Source organism: Arvicola amphibius, chromosome 5 (assembly GCF_903992535.2).
Source record: "Arvicola amphibius chromosome 5, mArvAmp1.2, whole genome shotgun sequence".
NCBI lineage: Eukaryota > Metazoa > Chordata > Mammalia > Rodentia > Cricetidae > Arvicola > Arvicola amphibius.
The window spans coordinates 26,201,928-26,221,693 of record NC_052051.1 but is presented as its reverse complement, the minus strand read 5'-3'; the positions used below and the strand labels follow the sequence as shown (position 1 = coordinate 26,221,693).

The 19,766-nt window shown below is 52.4% G+C and overlaps 1 protein-coding gene across 1 annotated transcript in view; it reads left to right on the top strand.

Moving 5' to 3' along the window:
* Nol4l (nucleolar protein 4 like) overlaps positions 1-19,766 on the top strand; it is a 117,872-nt gene that overhangs the window by 31,786 nt on the left and 66,320 nt on the right. Inside the window, exon 2 of the mRNA XM_038331849.1 lies at positions 14,751-14,906. Coding sequence (XP_038187777.1) covers positions 14,751-14,906 — 156 coding nt within the window. The remainder of the gene's footprint in view (positions 1-14,750; positions 14,907-19,766) is intronic.

The following is a 19,766-nucleotide window of genomic DNA, read 5'->3' as shown; positions in this document are numbered from 1 at the left end:
TCAAGTCCCAGCTGCAGGACCCCACGTGAGTGAGTGACAGCCTTTAAGAGCTTCTGGTTCTTCATCTGGAAAATGGGAACAATCACAGTGCCACCTCCTGGTGACACAGTAGTTTCTGGACTGACAGTTCAGATAAAAACTATTCGTGATGGCTTTTGTCAGTGACCAAGGTGAGGTCTTGTCTGCCACTGACTCGCTGTGTGAACTTGGCCTTGTTATAGTTCTTTCTGAGAAAAACAGTGTTTTGCTTTTAGAGTTAGAAGATGTCTGGGTGCTTCGGAGGCCTCTGAGTCCCGCTTTAACCGCCATCTCTCCCCCTCTCCTTTCAGCCTCACCTACCTGCCACTTCCCACCCTCTACCCTGTCACCAAAATGATCTTTCAAAAACCACAAATCTCAGCATGGTCTTTTCCTGCCTGGAGAAAATTGACGTTGATGCCCCACTGCCTTCAGGAATAAGCTCCAGAGTCCTGGCCTGGCGTGGGCAGGAGGGGCTGGCCCTCCATCGCCCCTTCCCACCACCCCTGTGTGTATTCTAGCTACATACAGCTTCTCCCACCTCGATGGCCACATGTCCCTTGGTGCTGGCGCCCACCCCTGCCACAGCCCACATTTCTGCCTTCTTACCCACCCACAGTTACCCAGTGTCTGTGTTTCTCAGATCTGACACTTTTCTCCCAGTGATTCACCCACGGCTCTAAAGCCTTCTTGTTCTCTTTCTTATCCCTTTCTCCAGAGCCCATTCTCTATGAGCAGCCAAAAGGAGTCTTTTGGCTTATACTTGTCATTTGGGAGGCTGAGGCAGGAGGATTGCTACATGTTCCAGACCAGCCTAAGCTACATAGTGAGTTCTAGGTCACTCTGACTTATTGCTATCATTATGATGGCAGCTGCTTTCCCACCTACCGGCCTTTTGCCCAGGCTGCTTGCCTTCTATAGTGACGTGAACACTGTCACTTCAGACAAGTCTTTGTGACTCACTGACAGGTGAGAACCGCTCCTTCTAGTGACCAGGCTGCAGAACCTTCCTGGTAACACTGTAGGTACCCTTCCTCTTGGCAAAGCAGTCCAGCCAAACATCGCTTTCTCTGTGCTGCCTTCTTTCACACAGCCTCCTCCAGATCACTCCTTTCCATTGCATCTTCAGGCAGCAGAAACGGCCCCACCATGGCTCCTGTCAGCTTGGTCCTCTTGCTGTGGGTCCCCTCAGTACTGTTCTCACAGAAGCTGCTGGAGGCAAGAGCTGTAGTCAGGAAAGCTGTCATTCCTGGAGCCTGGCCTGTGCTAAGTGCTTGGACGCGCCCTTGCCTTAATCTTCAGAACCCCATGGGGTCAGTTCCCCTAAAAGCCCCATTTTAAAGAGAAACCAATGGAAGTTTGAAGAGATTTAGTCACATGTCCTGCCTGAGGTTACCAGCCAGTCTGCCTGAGCAGGAGCCCTTAGTGAGTACTGGCAATCACATGCCGGGTACTGGGCTGAGCCCCGAACACATTCCATCCTCTCTGGGACAGCTACTGCACCACCTCAGGGCTGGGAAACTCAGGGATAGGCCCTGGGAAGCCAGTCACAAGAGGGTCAGACTTTGGCTTGTGCTCTCTGGCGCTTGGTCATGCCTGCCACACTGATATACTGAGGCATGGCAGACTCCTCCCTCTGACCTATCTGGGAGGTTACTAGCACTCCAACACCTGAGCTAGCCTTCAGCCCTGGGAGGTACTGGCTAGTGGATGTGTAACAAATGAGGGAACAGATAGTTGGGGATATGGGCCCTGCCTCAGCTGTTCTACAGTTATTTCCAGAAACCCAAAGGTACAGCCACCTCTCTCCTAGCCACAGTGACCCCCCCAGCACCCTGTTGTCCAGACAGCCCTAGGGAAGGAGCAGATCCATAAACATGAGGCTCTCCAAGTGCTCAGGAGGGACACTGGGCGTTGTACAAGTCCTCAATATTATTGCTTTATTGTCATTTAAATGGAGCCTGCCTCAAGCAGGCCACCCAGTTCTAGCCACCAGCGCTGGACAAAACCTCCATTGAAAAGCCAATTACAATCACTCCGTCTAAATTGTCATGGATTTGTATAGAAAATTACATCTCCATTTAGTCCTGAAGCAACGTCCTGGGCTTGGACAGAGGGGAGGCTGGCCCATTTACCTCGCCAGCTCAGCGCGGGTGCCGCAGGCAGAGAGAAAGCCCAAGCTGCCGGTCTTGGCTAGCCCAGGAACAAAGGCCAGTTTGTGGGGGCCCAAAGAGAAGCTGGGCCTCTAAGGGCGTCTCAGATTCCAGGCCTGGGACGATGGACCCTGCACTGCCAGCTGGTCTCCCCTGCTGGCAGCTCTGGCCAGACAAGCTTCTGACAGCCGGCTTTAGGCGGCCGTCGGCCCTGCCGCTATCCAAGGGGCCTGGAGCTTGGCTCATGTCCCCACTGCCAGGAAATGAAGGTTAGCCTGGGGATCACTGGCCTAGGCTCTTGAGAGCTTGGGTCATTCATTCATTCATCCATCCATCCATCCATCCATCCATCCATCCATCCATCCATCCATCCATCACTGCTGCTAAAGGGCCTTTGAGCAGCCTGAAAAGCATAGTAGCACAGAAATGAGCTCCAGCCTCAGGCATCCTGGGTTCCAGTCCAGACTCTCTGTCCTTAGTAGTCTTTTCGATTCTGAAATAGTTGTTGAGCACCTGTTCTGTGCCACAGAACAGAACATGGCTGCAGCCAGGACCAAAGGCTGCATCTCCTTGTCCCTTAAAACCAAGGGGAGGTGTGCTCTTTTGTGAATGAAATGAACAGGGACTCCCTGGGTTTTGTGGGAAGGGTCGTGTGAGTTGACAGTTCTAAAGGAATGAGCCTGAAGGGCAGTGCAGGCTGAAGAAACAGTACTTGTGCAGATGGGGCGGAGACAGTTGGGCTGGCTGGAACAGCATTGTGAGCAGCTGGTGCCTCGATGGGACACTTCTAAGACTTGGTTAACTTAAGCTGGGCAGTGGTGGTGCACACCTTTAATCCCAGTACTTGGGAGGCAGAGGCAGGTGCATCTCTGTGAGTTCGAGGCCAACCCGGCATACAAGAGATAGTTCCAGCACAGACTCCAAAACTACAGAAAAACCCTGTCTCAGAAAAAAAAAAAAGACTTGGTTTACTCGGCTGTAATGTGTGCCTGGTGGTGGTACTGTTCCGGCTGTTCTTCCTAGGGTTAGTCCAAGACCCAGCCCCTGCCCAGGCAGACCTCAAAGGGTGTGGACACACTCATGCTCCCCTTGTGCTTGTGCATGAAGCCAGGGGTTCTGATACCATGCACTGTGAGTACGACTGTAGTTAATTGTGTGTGAGACTGTCCCGTGACTCCATATGGTTGTGTGGCTCTGAGGTCATGTTCATGTATGCAGCTATGACTGCTGTCATGCGTTGACAGTCACTCACATTTCCGGTGGCCTCGCCCACACACAGTGTTCTCAGACTGGCTGTATGCAGCTGGGTCAGACTGTGTGCCATGGCCTAAACATTGTCTGGGTCCAGCGGAACACCTGGCTAGGAAGGCTGGCGAGCACAGAAGCTGTGCTAGGGCACGGCAGGTGGGTGCAGTAGGTAAGGGGGCAGAGTTCCCCTCCTCCCCACCCAGCCCTACCAGGTAGACTGGCCAATGCAAAAACCCCATCAGGGACTGCTCTGTGTACAGAAAACAAGTTCTTCTGGTATCAGCTCAAGTTAGGCAGGAAGTGGCTTTTGGGTAGCAGGAAGTTGGATTCAGCTCATATCAGTGCCAAGTGAGGGAGCAGGAGAGCAGTTATCTAGGGTTAAACAGAGTTACCAACAAGAGGGGCCCCCAACTCTCCATACCCGATAGTGTTGAGGACCAGCCTACCCCTCCCGGTCATTTGCGATGCCTCAGTCACGTTTTCTGCTGGGTCTCAGAGCAGGCAGCCCAGGACCCACCTTTCCAAGGTCACCAGAGCAAGGTGCTCACAATTACCTACAGATAAGAAAACCCAAGCAGAGGACCAGAGCTGGTGGGACAGAGGTGTGCAGAGCCTGAGTGTTGGTAGAGACCTGTAGTATGCCCACAGTGTGGAAGGCCAGCCTGTGGACATGAGGTTCTGAACCCATTTTCCAGATGTGAGGCACTAAGACCAGAATGCCTCACATGTTCAACCAAACCTGGGATCTATGTTTGATTCTAAAGCACAGGTTTTTTTTTTCAGATCACTTCCTGTGCCCAACTTCAGGGGAAGCACGATGGCTATCTAGAAAGCGGTGCCCCCTGAGGAGTTAGCCCAGTTGTCCAGGGACAAGCCAGTGTCAGACTTGAACAAGGTGGCTGCTTTTACCATGCAACAGGGAGTGCTCGGCTCTGGCAGTGCAGACAGAGAAAGTCAAGGCCCTGCCCTTGGGCTGGTACTCAGCCACTGTAACTGGCCAGAAAGGGAGTTCTCCTAGGGTCCAGCCCTAGACTAGCTGTGTCCCTGACCCCTACTCGAGCCCCTGGCAAGGAGGCCGCTGGCCCTGTTCTCATCCTCAAAGCAGCACCAAGCTGTTCTCTGGCTGAGATGCTGATTTGAAACTCAGTTTGCATGTCGTTTGCACATTACTCAGTGTGTGTCAGAAGGTACGAACATCTCCCTTTCCGGGAGAGGGCTGCCTGCCGGAGGCCCCCCTGCCCTCCTCCAGACAGCAAAAATGCCAGCCGGCTAGACGGGAGCTACGCCCTGGCCTCTGACAGCACCCGCCTGCTGCCACCTCCCCCATTCCCTCCTCGAGCCAAATTTAGGCTGCTCTGCTACTGAGAGATGGGGAGAGAGGAGGCAGGAAACCCTGAGATGGAGGCTGCTAAGCCAAGTCCCCTGTATAGGGCGGGGCTGCCCCAGGGGTACCCTGTCCCTAAAGCCCTGGGCCTAGCCTCCCCGCCCCCTTTTCTCACTCGAATGAAGCATAATTGGGGAACACTGGATTCTGTGCTGCAGTCCAGGGTGCTGGCTGCCTTGTCCATCATGGGTATAAGGGGGGTGGTGATGAAGAGGTCATGGCCAGGGCAGTGGAGAAGGGATCAAATAGCATTATCCTGCCCCAGACACTAGCCGCCAATGGTCCCAAGAACTGGCTCTGCTTATCTGAACTTCCTGCCTTTCCTTGGCATGCCCCCCCCCTTATTGTGGGGTGGGAGGCTCTGGGTCCAACTGAGTCAGAGGGGGACTGACCTCTTTCCTAAAGCATCCCAAGGCCAGCTTCCTGCCTTGGTTTGTCTTAGTTTTTCTGTGTGGGAAACGGGGAGGGAATGACTTCCAAGTGACTGTTCTGAGACCTAGGGTTTCTGGAAGGCTGGACATAAATTAGGAACAGTGGCTTCAGGCCTAGAAGCTTCCTGGATTTTTCAGTGATCAGGAGAGGTGGCTTGTTACAATGCTGGGGACAGGACATGAGTAAGCCGAGCCAGGAGAAATGGGAAAGAGGGGAGCTGGATTATAGCCTCCTCAATACAGAGGTGGGTTAATGGATCCCAGTAGCTGGGGCATGGATCCCGGAGTAGGGCTGCCTGGGTGAGCATCACTTTTCCGCATCTCTTTCCTCACCTGTAAGATGAGAGTAATAAATCCCCCAGGCTTCTGGAAGGTGAAATGAGGCACTGAATGTCTGGCACATAGTAGGTGTATCACGATGCCACCAGTGTGATTGTTTTGTCCCTCAGAGCAGTTGGGAGGTCCCGGAGTTGTCACAAATGTGAAGGGAAGGCCAAATGGGAGCCATCAGGGTGGGTGTTGAAGTCTGCATGACCCTGGGCAAATGGCCACACCCCGCTGAGCCTTGGGAGAGGAGCGGTGAGGCGCTTACCTCGGAGGGTCTGGGAGGACTGCATGAGCCCAGGCTTGGCACAGCGCCTGGCACATAGTGGGCAGTCCCTGAAGGTTCCAGTGGTACCGCCCCGCACAAAGGACAGGTGGGCAGCGTCGGGATGGAGGGCGGAGCAGGGCAGGTGTGTGGAGAGCGAGGAGGCGGGGCAGTAGCCGGGAGGGACAGGGTGGACGGGCGCGCGCGCAGCAGGTGCGCGTGGGATGGGCGGGGCCCCCGAGCGGGCGGGGTCTCCAGGTGCGCGGGCACGCGCAAGGAGGCGGGTGCCCTGGGCGCACGGCCGCAAAGCGTCCCTGTGTCTTTAACGGCCCCCCTCCCCACGTCCCCCCCACCCCTTTGTGCACCCCCCCCCCCAGCCGGGCTGCAGCCGCGGAGCCGTCCCCCCCTGCACTGACAGCTGGTATCTAATTACTGTGTGAGAATGGAAAGTCAGGCTGTCCCAGCTCCGGGGAGAGGGGATTAACGTCTCCTGCAGAATACACTTCCTCTGGTGGGTTGCCATGGTTACTCTCATTACCTGCCTGCCCGCGAGGAGCCGCGCGAGCCGCTCCAGCAGGCCCTCCGAACCCGGGCCGGTACACACGCGCGCGCGTGAGCGCGCCTGTCTTCCCGCCCCTTCCCGGGGGGGGGGGGCGCACACGCGCGTGCGCCGTGGGGAGCGCGAGCGAGCGGTCTCACCCCTGCCCCTCATCCCGCCCTAGCAGCTGTCAGCGGCGCGCGCGGCCCGCCAGCCCCTGCGCGCGCTGTCAACAGTCATTAGCGCGCGCGCCGCGCCCCTCCCCCTCGCCCCCCCCAGCCTGGGGTGGGGCCCGCACCTGGGGCCCCCTGCTCGTTAGCGTACCCGGGCCTCCCGCTTAGGTCCGGAGGGACTTGTCGGGCTCAGTGCCTCCTCCTTCTGCCTAGAACCCATTCAGCGGTCCGGTCCCCAATCCCAGTCCTCGGGAGCCAAGACTCCCGAGGGAGGCGGGACCCCAGAGTCTCAGAGGGCGCCCGTCCTGCAGTGGTGACGACAGCGGTCATTTATGAATGTCTTGAGAGGGCAGGCATGTTTGTGCTTCGTTTGGGGTTCCCTCAGCCCTTCTGTGAGGTGGTGAAAACCATGATGCATATGGTGTCATTTCATACTCGAGGAAACTGAGGCGCAGCCCTCCTCGTCTGAGGACAGGGCTGGCCTGTCCTCAGGTTCTGACTCACTTCTAGAAGCACTCTTGTTGCTCAGATCAGCCAGATCCCAGCAGCCAGTCCCTGACCCTGCAGTATCTCCCAAGGGGGGGCTTCGTTCCAGTCTGTCACCTATTTCCCCAGCCCGTCTCTTTCCCAAAAGCGTTGCTTTGGGCCGCTGCACTCCCTCCCCTTCCTCTACCCTGTCAAGGAACCCCAGAGTTAAAGCCAAAAAGAAAGAGAGAAAAAAAAGAGAGAGCAGAAAAGGAAAAGGCTACTGGGAGCATCTTGAAGGATGTGGCACCTCGCTGTGGTTTTGGGGTCTATCCCAGGCAATTTCTCAGTGACCCCGGGAGTGCATGTCCGTCCTGGGCGTGATTTGAAAGAAGATAGAGGTGCAGCGAAGCAGAAAGGAGGTCTTGGAATATGTGAGGCTGTTCCAGATGGCAGGTGCGACTCGATGGCAGTGCTCCGCACTAACAGTTGGAGATTGAGCACGAGGGTGGAGAAGAGGCAGGTGCTACATTGAGTCCTCGGTGCCTTGCATATGCATTTATTTATGGGGGGGGGCTCCTCTGCCCCATCCAGGTCTTCAGAGCTCAGTGGCACTGGGGGCCAGAGAATTCCAGGGTGAGCCTCGTTTTGAAGGGATTGTTTGTTTTCAGTTAGGTAGTATGGTCAGGAGAAATAACACTGTCACTCGTATTTGAGCAGGGCCCTTCTTGGCCATCTGATTGCCCCTTAAATCCTCACCAGCTGCTCCTGGGACTCTGAGAGAGACTTTCAGAGCTTTGGGTGAAGCTCTCGGTTTTCTGTGGTTTTAAGATCTCCCCACCTCCTTCCTACCCCTCTGTGGCTCCTCTGCAGGGGGCTGACTCCTCTCTTTGGTTCTTCTTTTAGCTCCATTCAGGGCTTGGAGTAAGACTTAGGCAATTCCTTATCTCGAAACCTCCCAAATTCAAGTCCTGGCCAAATTGATTAAAGCGGGGAACAAGCCCTGTCAGTGCCTGGGAGGAGCGTGGCCAGTGCCTTTTGCTGTGTTCTCAGCTTCTTTACTGGCTGGCCTAGATGGGATGGAGCAGCATCATTGAGTTTGCCTGCACAATCAACCCCCTGAAGTCCCAAACTCCCACACAAATGGAAGCCAAAGGTTTTTCCCCTGGGGTGTGTTCTGCTGACTGATGCCATCCTCCAGCAGCAATCCCCTTGATTTTCATGCCTCGTTAAGACTTGGATCTGGAATGCACCAAGACCGCATATTTTAAGGACTTTCTCCTTGGTTCCTTCCTCTCCCTTAGGAGGAACCCACTTGAGAAATGTCCCTATTTTTAGCAACATCCTCTCGACCATGGCCTTCTTGTGTCTGGGAAGCATAGTGCCCTATTACAGTGATGATGCTGGACTAAAAGGTGCCCTGCGGATTGAAACGGTGTTCCCTCCTTGATAAGTACGTAACTTATTACTACCCAGTAACTTCAAAGTTGTACAGATGATGACAGAACTTCCGTCCATTAGCAATTGTATTGTGGTGGCTATCAAGACCAGGGGTCTATTAATTGGCTTCTGTAGGAGATGGTCAAGATTCCATCAGAGGGTTTGACCTAAGGAATACTCCCAAGGATTGCCTTGAGGCCACGTGGCAGGAGCTTACTGGCTGGCTAAGTTGCACTGGTTCCTGTCATTGCTCTTCAGCCCTGTATATAGCAATCTCCTTTTGATGAGTATTCTGGGCACTTGAAGAAACTGAGGAATCCAGAAAGTACCTGTCAAGACCCTCCTAAAGTAACTTTGCCAAGAAGTCAAAGCGCAGGATCAGGCTTACCAGAGGTCCCTGTCCATATACCTGTAATCCACAGTAAGTCTCAGGGCAGATTTCTTGAATATATGGTAACATTGCCCAGTAAGAGTCCTCGCCCCCTCCATTGGGATAGGAAACCTTCGCTAGAGATGAAAACATTAACACACAAGGCCTGGAAGCCCAGAACATGTCTCAATCATGGAGATATTCTAATCAGCATTTCTCAAAATCTTTTTGCATTATAGTCATTTGGGATAGACTTTTTAAAACCTCACAGCAAAGGCTTGGTAGACTGAGACTATGAAAATATGTGGGTTTTGTTTGTTGTCTGTTTTTGGAGGCAGAATCTTATATAGCCTAGCCTGACCTTAAGCTCCCTATGCAGTGAAAATTGGCTTGAACGTCTGATACTCCTGCCTGTATTCTGTAAGTGCTGGTATCATGGGTGTAAGTCATCCTGTATAGTTTATGTGATGCCAGGGAGTTATTGAACCCTGGGCTTCATGCATGCTAGACACGCACTCTACCCCCCAATCCATACCCCCAGCCCACAAATACCCATTTTTAGCAACTGCTCATATGATTCTTTTTTGTATATTTTATTTAATGTGCACTGGTGTTTTGCTTGCATATATGTCTGTGTGAGGGTGTCGGATCCCCTGGAACTGGAGTCACAGACAGTTGTGAGCTACTATGTGGATCCTCTGGAAGAGCAACCAGTGCAGCTGAACCATCTCTCCAGCCCCCTTTTTAAACTTTTGTTTGTTTTTGTTTTTCAAGATGGGGTTTATTTTGTATAGCCTTGACTGTCGTGGAACTAGCTCTGTAACCAGAGTGGCCTCGAACTCAGAGATTCACCTTCCCCTGCCTCCTGAGTATTGTGATTAAAGGTGTGTACCACCACCTCTCAGATCTCATGCTGCTTATGTAGGACCCACACTTGGAGGATCAGAGTTCTAAATATTTTGAAACATCAGTTACAATTCAAGTAGACATTTTGTGATTGTTTCAGTTGCTTGGAAACCAACTTCTGGATCAGAATTAAAATGGGCTAGCTTTAAGGAAACTGGCAATGTCTAAGAAAGTTGGTAATTCTACAATTTTTAAAAATGAATATCATGTCCAGTTAGGTTAGTTTGGGTCTGTTTTGTTGTTCTGGAGTTGGATGGTTCTTTAGTATGCTACCATGGCAATGTTCTTTCTTACAGAGAAAAATCTCCCAGTGATCGGGTATTTTTCATGTCCTTTCCCATGAAATGCTATGGAGTTTCTTTCATCATTCCCACCTGGCATTTCTGGAAGCTGGGATAGTCAGGAGAGGCCAGGTCCCCTCTGATCCAGTCCCGTAAGAAAAATGAAATTCCTTTCTCAGCACTGGATTCGATGATGCTGACTTAGGTACTAGGCAGAAGTGGGTGGGCAGAGGCATCCCAAGGCTAAGGCAGAGCACTTGCCTGGTATGTACAAGGCCCTGACTCAAAATCATCAGTCCAGGGCAGGGGGTGGGGGACAGACAAGGTTCCCAAGGCTATCAGGAAGACACTTTGTGTCCCCTTAACTCCTGTCTGCATTCCCAGCTAGAGAAGGCATGCCCCTTCTACAGCATTTACCAGAAAGGTCATATGACCTTCATGGATGCAGGGCTTGTGACTGCTGGCAGATTGTTTTGTTACCTTCTTCCTGGGGTTCTCGTTGAAGGCCAGAGAGACATTCTGGTGTTCTTTCTTTAGGGAGTTACCCACACAATGACCAGGTGGCACCAACTCACTAGAGTTCTTTTTGTTACAGGCCCTCCCCACCAGAGACAGGACCCAAGGTTGAAAATTAGTAATTAGTCTTTTTTTTTTTAAATTTGACTTCCAGTCTGGTCTGAAATTCACGGTGTAGCCCAGGTTGGACTTGTCCTTGAACTCCTCCTCCAGCCTCCCAAGTGCTGGGATTATAGGTGTGTGTCACCACACCCTGCTGAGCAATCAGTTTTTAAAGAGGGAGTTAGTGATAAATGTTCCCTTGAAGTTTCCCTGGGATAATTTTATGGTCACACTGGACCAGGTGCAAAGCCACTGCTTACCCAAGTGTACCTAAGAATAGCAGTGGGAGGCTAGGCTAGGACAGGTACTCGGTAATATCTTTTGCTGTTCTAGGTATATTAGTTTGGGGAGTTTTTTGTTTGTGTGTTTGTGTTTTGAGACAAGGTCTCACTTTGTAGCTCTGGCTGGCCTGGAACTTGATGTGCAGGCCAGATGGGCCTCAAATCCCCAGAGATTATCGGGCTGAAGTGATGGCACAGAGGTTAGGAGCACTGGATGTTCTTCCAGAGGCCCTGAGTTCAATTCCCAGCAACCACATGGTAGCTCACAACATCCATAATGAGATATGGTGTCCTCTTCTGGCCTGCAGGCATACATTCAGGCAGAACACTGTATCCAAAATAAATCTTAAATAAAAATCTCACAGAGACCCACCAGCCTCTGCCTCCTAAGTACCGGGTTTAGTGGTGTGCACTAACACACCTAACAACCATTAGGTTGGACTCAGGAAAAACTTCTTACTTGTCCAAGTTTGAGGGCAGCCTAAGTATATTATTTGAGAATGAAATAAAACTATACATCTCTGAATGTGGATATTATCTCATGGGATTCAGTTTGTAGCTGACTAGATCAGAGTGACAAAGGCGAATTCCTAAGCACAAAGTGTTTTAAAGGGGGCTGGAAAAGTGGCTTAGCGGTTGAGAGCACTGGCTGCTCTTCCAGAGGCCCTGAGTTCAATTCCCAGTAACCACATGGTGGCTCACAAACCGTCTCTAATGGACTATGATGCCCTCTTCTGTCATGCAGGCATACATGCAAAATAGAGCACTCATGTGCTTGAATAAATAAACTTTTTTTTTTTTTTTAAAAAAGCATATTAAAGGAGGCTGGAGAGATGGCTCAACTGGCTGCTTTTGCAAAGTACCTGGGTTTAGTTACCTGCATTGACTTGGTGGCTCACAGTTGACTGTGACTCGAGTGCCAGGTGATCTAGTGTCTCTTTTGGCCTCAGTGGGCATCAGGCACACACAGCGTGCACATACATTTAAGCAGACAAAACATCCATACGCGTAAATAAACTGGGATTTTGTTTGCTCGTTTTTGAGACTTGTTATCACAGTATAGCCCTGACTGGTCTGGGGCTCATTATGTAGTCTAGGCTATCATCAGACTCACAGAGATCCACCTACTTCTGCTGTCTGAATGCTGGACTAAAGGCTTGTGCCACCACAGCCAGCAGTATCTTTTTAAAGAAATTCCCTATAACTGAGCTTGGGCTTGTAGCACACACTAGTAACCCCAGCACTGTAGAAGTAGAAGCAGGAGGACTAGAGAGACAGCTCAGTGATTAAGAGCACCAGCCACCCTTCCAGAGCATGTGGGTTCAATTCCCAGCAAACGTAGCCGCTCACAACTGTAACTCTAGTTCCAGCATGTCTGACACAGCTCTCCACATGTGTGGTACACATATATGTGTGCAGATAAAAATGCACAGATAATAAAAATAAATCTTAAAATCTCTGTGAGTTCAAGGCCAGCCAGAACTATCTCAACTCTGTCAGGGCAGTATTTGAAGATCTCCAAATGCTGGCAGTTACCAGTCAGCTAATAAACGAGCTGGCCATTGCTGAGCCTATAAAGACAGTTTAGGACTTCAGAGGGCTGGGACCCCGCCCCAAGAAGGAGGTAAAAGTGAGTTCTGGCGAGTTTGAACCTGGAAAGACATGTAATTTCATAGCTCATCTCATAAGTGACCACCAGGGAAGCTGGGAGTCTGCCCACAGCGCAGAGCACTGATGGTGGACCAGCATGTAGCCTCCCTGCACCCGTGCATTGTACACACACATATGTGCTTACACAGATGCCTGCTATTTGAGGGGTCCCCACTGAAACAGATCCTGACTAGCAAGAGAGCTGTGTCAGACACGTGCTGCCTTAGCCCAGAATCATCATACAGAGATGCCCGAGGGTTCTAGGGTTCAACAGCCCATACCACAGATGCCCCAAGCTGGCCGGTGGCTAAAAGGCTTTCCCATTCTGCCATCGCTGCCTATCTGTTTTGAAAGCCAAGGGATAAAACCGAAGTCTGTCTGTTGCATGCTGCTAAGACCTGTATTCTTCAACTCCAAAGTCTGAGGGCCTAAGCTATCTGTGCCTGTCCTGTTTCCAGGCATGTCCCAACTATCAGAACCTCCCAGAGTTGTAGTGTGCAGCTCTGTCATACACTCAGAAACTTGACCAGTCACAAAGCACTTTTTTTAACATACAGGGTCTTCTTTCTTTTTTAAAAATTATTTTTATTTTATGTGCATTGGTGTCTTGCCTGCATGTATATCTGTGTGAGGGTGTCAGATCTTGGAGTTACAGGCAGTTGTGGGTGCTAGGAATTGAACCCCAGTCCTTTGGAAGAACAATCAATGCTCTTAACTCCTGAGCCATCTTTCCAGCCTTAGGGTCTCTTTTCTTTATGTATCCCTGAATGTCTAACTTGCTATGTAGACCAGGCTGGCCCCAAACTCACAGAGATATACATGAAGGCATGCACCACCACACTCACTCCAAAGCATTCCTTAATAACAGTGTTTATGGGAATAGCCCTGCCTGCCAAGCTTGGTACAAGTGCTGCGCCCTATCCCATTTTGTCCTCATAGAAGTTTGTAGGCAATGGAGTGGTTTCTTCCCCTTTGATAGATGAAGAGCACGAGGCTCAAAGATGCAGGATAACCAGCTACTCAGGGCCACACGGCACCTACATGGTGGAGTGGAGCATGTCCACACCGCGTGTCTCTGCTGCTGCTAGCCAACTGCCTGCTCCACAGTGGTTATCAGTCACCTCCCATGTGCCAGGCATTTTTCTTGGTGTGAGCCAGCAGATGAATCCCACACTTCCACAGGGCTGCTGTCCTTGAGCCTGCCTCCTCTGTATCTTTGGGTGCATCATCCAGCCCCTTCCGCGCTCTCTAGAGTCCCCTAGAGCCGTCCCGCTCTTCCCCTAGGGAGATGATGGCTGAGAGTTGGTGTCCCCAGACCCGTGGACCTCGTATTCTGAAGGCCAGGAAACACCTTCATGGCACACAGGCCTCACCTAGAACTCAAGCCTTGTAGTCTCCCTAAGGCCTCCTTCCTCAGGGGTGTGGCGCCTGGGGTAGGGCCAGGAGGGGGGGGGGATACAGGTGCCTTCCACAGCCCTTCACTGCCGCAAGGAACTCAGTCTCCATCTTGGCATACCTTGTTGGGCCAGCCTGAGAAGAGGCTTGGGGCCCATAGCCATCAGGCTCCTAGCCCTGCCACATCCACATGGCCTCCAGCCTGTTTTTCTGTGCATCTCCCCACACAAAGAGCCTGGGTGCTGTGGCTGGCTTCAGCTGCTGAAGTGGGGAGGAAGGAAAGCAGTAAAAAGCTCTTCCGAAAGGCCTGGGCGAAGGCAGGAGCCACCCAGGTGATGGGAGCTGGTCCCTTGGGACCCCGACCCAGGACCACAGTGAAAGGTTACTGCTAATTGGCCAGCTCCTGATGGGGCCCCCGCATCTATTTAGCACTCCCCCTCCCCAGAGACTTCTAGGATGGTCTTGGCACAGCGTGTGATTCGAGAGCTCTCTGGGAGTCTGGCACAATCTGTCTGAATTGTGAACATTGAGCCTCTTGGTTTCCTAATTTGTACTGGTGTTGTCGTGTTTCTCTGCCCATTGTTGCTGGTAGATTTAGGAGCCCCTCAGCCACCCTGACTTTGGTACCCTCCCCCAGACCCAGTGGGCGCCCTCTTCTCTGCAACCTCTAGCCAGACTGTTGGAGGCCATGCTGGGCCAGGGAGCAGCAAAGTCCCTACCCTCCTCCCCTGACCTGTGGCCTGGCCTCAGGGCCCAGCTCTCACCCACCATCAGCCCTGACACTAACACCGCTTGTCCATCCTGTCACAGGGGGCAGATGGCCTGTCGGAGCCCGAGGGCATCTCTCTGAAGCGGGTTGCTGTGGTGGAAGATTTCTTTGACATCATCTACTCGATGCACGTGGAGAGCTCCGCAGAGCCAGGCAAAGCCCCCAAGCACGCTGGGCAGAAGAAAACCTACCGAGCGGTGAGATTTCTGTCTCTGCCTCTGCTGGCAGCCCCAGGCCTTGGCAGGAGGCCATGGGCTCCGCACATGTTGGGCGGGAGGCGGGGCAGGGAGCTGAGGCGTGATGAAGCGGCCTTTGGGGATCCAGGGGGGCATGGGGCAAGGGCATGGCAGCCAGAGATGGCTCACAGGGTGAGGGGCGGGCTCTGCGGTCAGAGCACAAAGGAGAAGCAGGTTGAAGGGAGGGAGAGGGAGAGAAGGAGAGGGGTTGGGCAGGGCAGGGAGGAAGCCCTCCTTCCCCAGTTTCAGCCTCTTGTAGCCTGCTGGGGGAGCACAGATAATAAGAATCGCAGGGGCCAGTGCTTCCACAGCATGGCATGGACTGCTTGCCAGCCTGCCCTAGATGCCTCCTGCGTGCGAGCTTAGCCAGGTTACCGCACACTGTCAGCCAGCCCTGTGAGTTCCCCAGAAGCTCTGGGTCTGAGGATCTGCTTCCTACCTTCAAGAGGTCACAATTTTGGGTCAGAGAGGCTGAAGGCAGAGAGATAAACACAAAAGGAGAAATGTCTCCATGACCTGCTTTGAGAGAGCAAGAACCCCATACCTGGGGGACTTCATGGAGAAGGCAACATGTATACTGGCTACCTCTAGGAGGGCAGAAAGGAGTGGAATGGCTCCCTAGAGAAATAGTACACACCAGGGTGTTGGAAAATAGGACTGTGGATAGAGCAGTGGCCCCAAACTTCGGGAGCCTGCTAGGCCAAGGCCTCCTCCCCCATTGGCCCCACACGAGTCTGTACCTGCGGCTCGTGCCCAGGTCTGAGCCCACAAGCCAGACATTGTATTTTCAGCTGAGTCCTTATGGCCCTCCTGTGACTAAGGCACTGTGGTCCATTTCCTAGTTAAAGGAACAGATCCAGAACCTCCAGCCACCTGTCCAAGGTCACACAGACCCTGAGAAGCAGTAAGCTTGTGTCTTCCAGGCTCTCCATGTTGATCTTCTCTTTAGAATCCTATAGTTCTGTCTTCCTAGGGCCAGGCTTGCCCCACACAAGGTGTGACTGTCTTGAGTACTGTGTACAGACAGCCTTGGACAGTCGTGGAGATGGCCTGTGTGGGTATCATTTCCCCACACGGCCCAATTCACAAAATCCAGAATTCTAGAGATCCTTGTCCTCAGGTGATGGCCTTTGTCTGAGTGGTTATTTAGCTCCTTACTTCCTCATGCAAGCCTGTGCACCATGTGAATATAGTACCCATGGAGACCAAAAGACAGCCTTAGGGACTGGAGTTATAGATAATTGTAAGTTACTGTATGTGTGCAAAGTTGCTGTACGTGTGCTGAGAATTGAACCTGTGTCTTCTGGAAGAGCAGCCGGTGCTCTTAACCACTGAGCCATCTCTTTTTAGGATGGGTCCTCTGCTAGGGGCCTAGAGAAGTGAGGAACCAAGCTGAGGGCCATAGGATGGTCACCCTGTCTTCCCACCCCTCCTGCTGGTAATATATGTGCCCATGAGAAAGGAAGCCAGTCTGAGGTTATTTCCAAATGAGGCCGTAAAAGGGAGAACCATCAGTCTTAACCAGCAGGGTCCCCTTGGGATCGAGAAGGCAGTGTTTGCTCATCATTGAGTCTAACATGGTGCTAGGCCCATATGCCAGGCTGCATCCTCAGCCCTTTCCAATTTCACCTTCTAAGTCAGATCCATATAAAGGCCACAGGCATGAAGCAGGGCCTCCCGTGAGCCCCATTTTAAGGTGAGAGCCACAGCCTGCCTGAGGTCACCCAGCTGGGGCAGAACCTGGCAACTGACCAGTATCTATGCTTTCTTGCCACAGGTCTCCTGAGGCAAACTATCATGCCAGTTACTGGCTATTGTCAGGCACGTGGGCTTGACTGTCTGGATCTGGTGACTTCCCTGGCTCCTTAGTGCCCAGCACCAAACCTTGTTCACAGGCAATCGTCAATGGTGTCTGAGGCCTCTGAGACATGCAGAGGTTGTGGGTGAGTTGGGCCGGTCTTGCTAGCCCTTGTGTGCTGGACTAAGTGGATGGGCAGCTAGCCCTTTATACTTCGTGGCTTCTGGACTGTATGCTGCCATGTGCCCCATTTCTCTGATCAGCCTGGAGCTGGCACATGACTGGCATGGAGCCAGCTGGGCTGCACACACAGCTGGAATTTCAGCACAGGGCCAAGGCTGAGCCTAGCAGGCCAGGTCCCTTCTGCAGTGGTTCAAGGCCAAGAAGCCAGTGCTTCCTGTTCCCCCTGTGCCTCTCCACCCTTCTCTCTCTCTCTCTCTCTCTCTCTCTCTCTCTCTCTCTCTCTCTCTCTCTCTCTCTCTCTCTCTCTCTCTCTCTCCGCTACCTTTCTTGTGCCACCCTCTCTGTTTCTGGGGCAGAGGCGGCACCTGGATGTCTTGTTCTCTTCATCTTATCTGCTTCCATTTCCCTCCACCCAGCCTAGCTCCTCAACCTTGCTGTGCAGATAGGAGCTCCCCCACCCTGCCCATTGCCTTTAGAAAGATCCCCCAAGCAAACCCTGTGCTGATGGCTGTAGAGAGGCACAGCCTGGTACTCACAGCCTGGCACTACAGGGTTTCATCAAGCCCTCGGATGAGTGGTTTTTGGATCTGTCACTGTGTATTTTGCCAAAACTGAACCCTGGATCTAATTTTCCATCTTTAAGGCACAAGGACTTGAAAATTTTTTCAGGCCTAAAGTACCTTAAGGGGTTGGGAGACAGTAGGGGACTGGGCAGCCGTATTTGTGGCACTAAGGGAGGCCAGTTCTTTAGGAGAGGAGAGAGTTTCTAGCAACGCCATGAATTAGAGAGGAAGGGCTATGAGCTTGTAGGGCCTGGAGTCTTTAAGAGTCAGGACAAAAGGCATTTCCATCAGATGATACAGAGGGAGCCCCCTTTTGAGCAGGGAGCCTCACCATAGCCTTCTAAGCAAGGTAACCTGACAAGTCCAAGGATCCCAGGAGTTTCACGGTGCTAAACCCACAGAAAGTTCAAGGTTGCTTCAAGTTCTCTGAGCCTTTTTCTCAAATGCTTCCCTGATCTCACTCAATCAGGGTTGGAGGAACCCTTTCACTTCCTCTTCCCTCCAGGGATGCTAGAGGCCAGATCTGGCTACCCAGGCCACTTTGGAGTTGAGGCCAGATGTGGTCAACAGCTGTTCCAGGCCCACTATGGTGTTAATCCACCACAGGGCAGAAGAAGGATCTTGTAAAGTGGTGCAAATCCCCATCCCACCCCACCCCACCCACCTTGTTGGCTTCTGAGTTGGGGAGCGAAAATGGGCCTTGCGAATCAGAGACTTGACAAGTAGCTTCTGCTCTCTCCCTGCCCGTGAAATCTCTCAGTTTTTAACACTGGGGAAAACAGAAAAGGGAAATCCACACATGGTTTCAAGGTCCCAGTAGGAGACTCTGAGAGCTACACAACAGGCAGATCAGGGCAGCTGAGGGAAACCTAACTGGGGACAGGGCCCAGCCCTGGAGCATCTCCTTCCAAAATACACAGGCAGCTCTCTGGTTCTGTTTTGTACATGTGTATCTAGTTCTAAAACAGGGTCTGGAGCCACCTGAAAGCCACCATCCTCCTGACAAGATATCTTGTGAGGATTGCCTTTCTGGTCTTGTGTGTGTGTGTGTGTGTGTGTGTGTTCTGTTCCTGTGAGTCTGTGGCATCCCGGCACTCAGGCAGAAATAGAGGCTCCATTTCTAGTCCTGGACCAACCAAAGGGTGAATCAAAAGATGCTGGTGGTGGAAGGAGAGAAGAGGGACTGTGTGTTGTCCATGTGGGTCTCTCTGGTTGTACAGAACTGCTTCCCCAGGCTTCCTTCCACACTCTGCCCCGCCCTCTGACAGCTCCAAGGATTTCTCACCTCTCTCATTCCCCTGTGGGACCCAGGGTCATAAGATGTATTCCCATGTCACAGCCACGACCAGGAGATGGTCTTGGTCACCATCCCACCCTGGAAACAGACTCCTGTGTATGCTGCAGGCCAGGCAGCAAGAATAGCCATTCTCATCCTGTGCGCAGTGCTAAGCAGAGCAGCTGGGCCAGGGGCCTGTTCTTGAGTCCTCTGAAGTGACTGTCCGGTGCAGGTGAGCAGAGAAGCTTGACTAGACTCTGACATGAGCCTCCTTCACCTCCTCCAGCTTACTGTGGCTCTCTTCCCCACATCCACCCAGTTCTTCTGAGGCCTAACTTTGGGAGCAGTGTTTCAGGGGTGTCCAGGACCTCATCTTTTGGCCAGTCAGTCTGGGCCTTGGGTCTGCCTGGACCTCACTCTTCCTGTTGCCCTTCTACAGTCGAGCTCACTATTCCCAATCAGCATGCTCTGAAAGGGACTTCCAGGTCTTTAGGCAAGGATGAAGATGCCCACCTTCCTAGCAGAAATCCCCACCTTCCAGCCCTCATTCCCAACCTTTTCCTCTTCCTCTACTGTGGATCTTCCATTTGTGGCTGCAGCCAGAGATGCTAGGGTTGGCCCTTGTCCTTGACCTCCAGAGCAAGGCAATCAGGCAGGGGATTTAGAAGGGAGATAGCTCATCAAAGAGACTGCCTGCTCTGCAGAGCATCAAATCAGCTGAGAAGTAGCAACTGTGTCACCAAAATTAACTTGAGTTTGCAGCTGGCAGGAGTAGCCATGGAACTAGCAGGCCAGTGGCTGGGCTGAGAGCCTTGAAGACTTGTCCAAAGGGAGCTGCTGCAGGACAGCAGCTCACCCTAGCCATCTACACACCCCAACTTTCCTTTCCTCTAGCAGCAGAGATTCAGAATGCCCTTGAGTTCTTGTCCCTGGTCCCTATAGAAGCTGACTGTGTGCTGGCCACAGGCCCAAATCCCTAACCCAACTTTCTTGTAAGGACT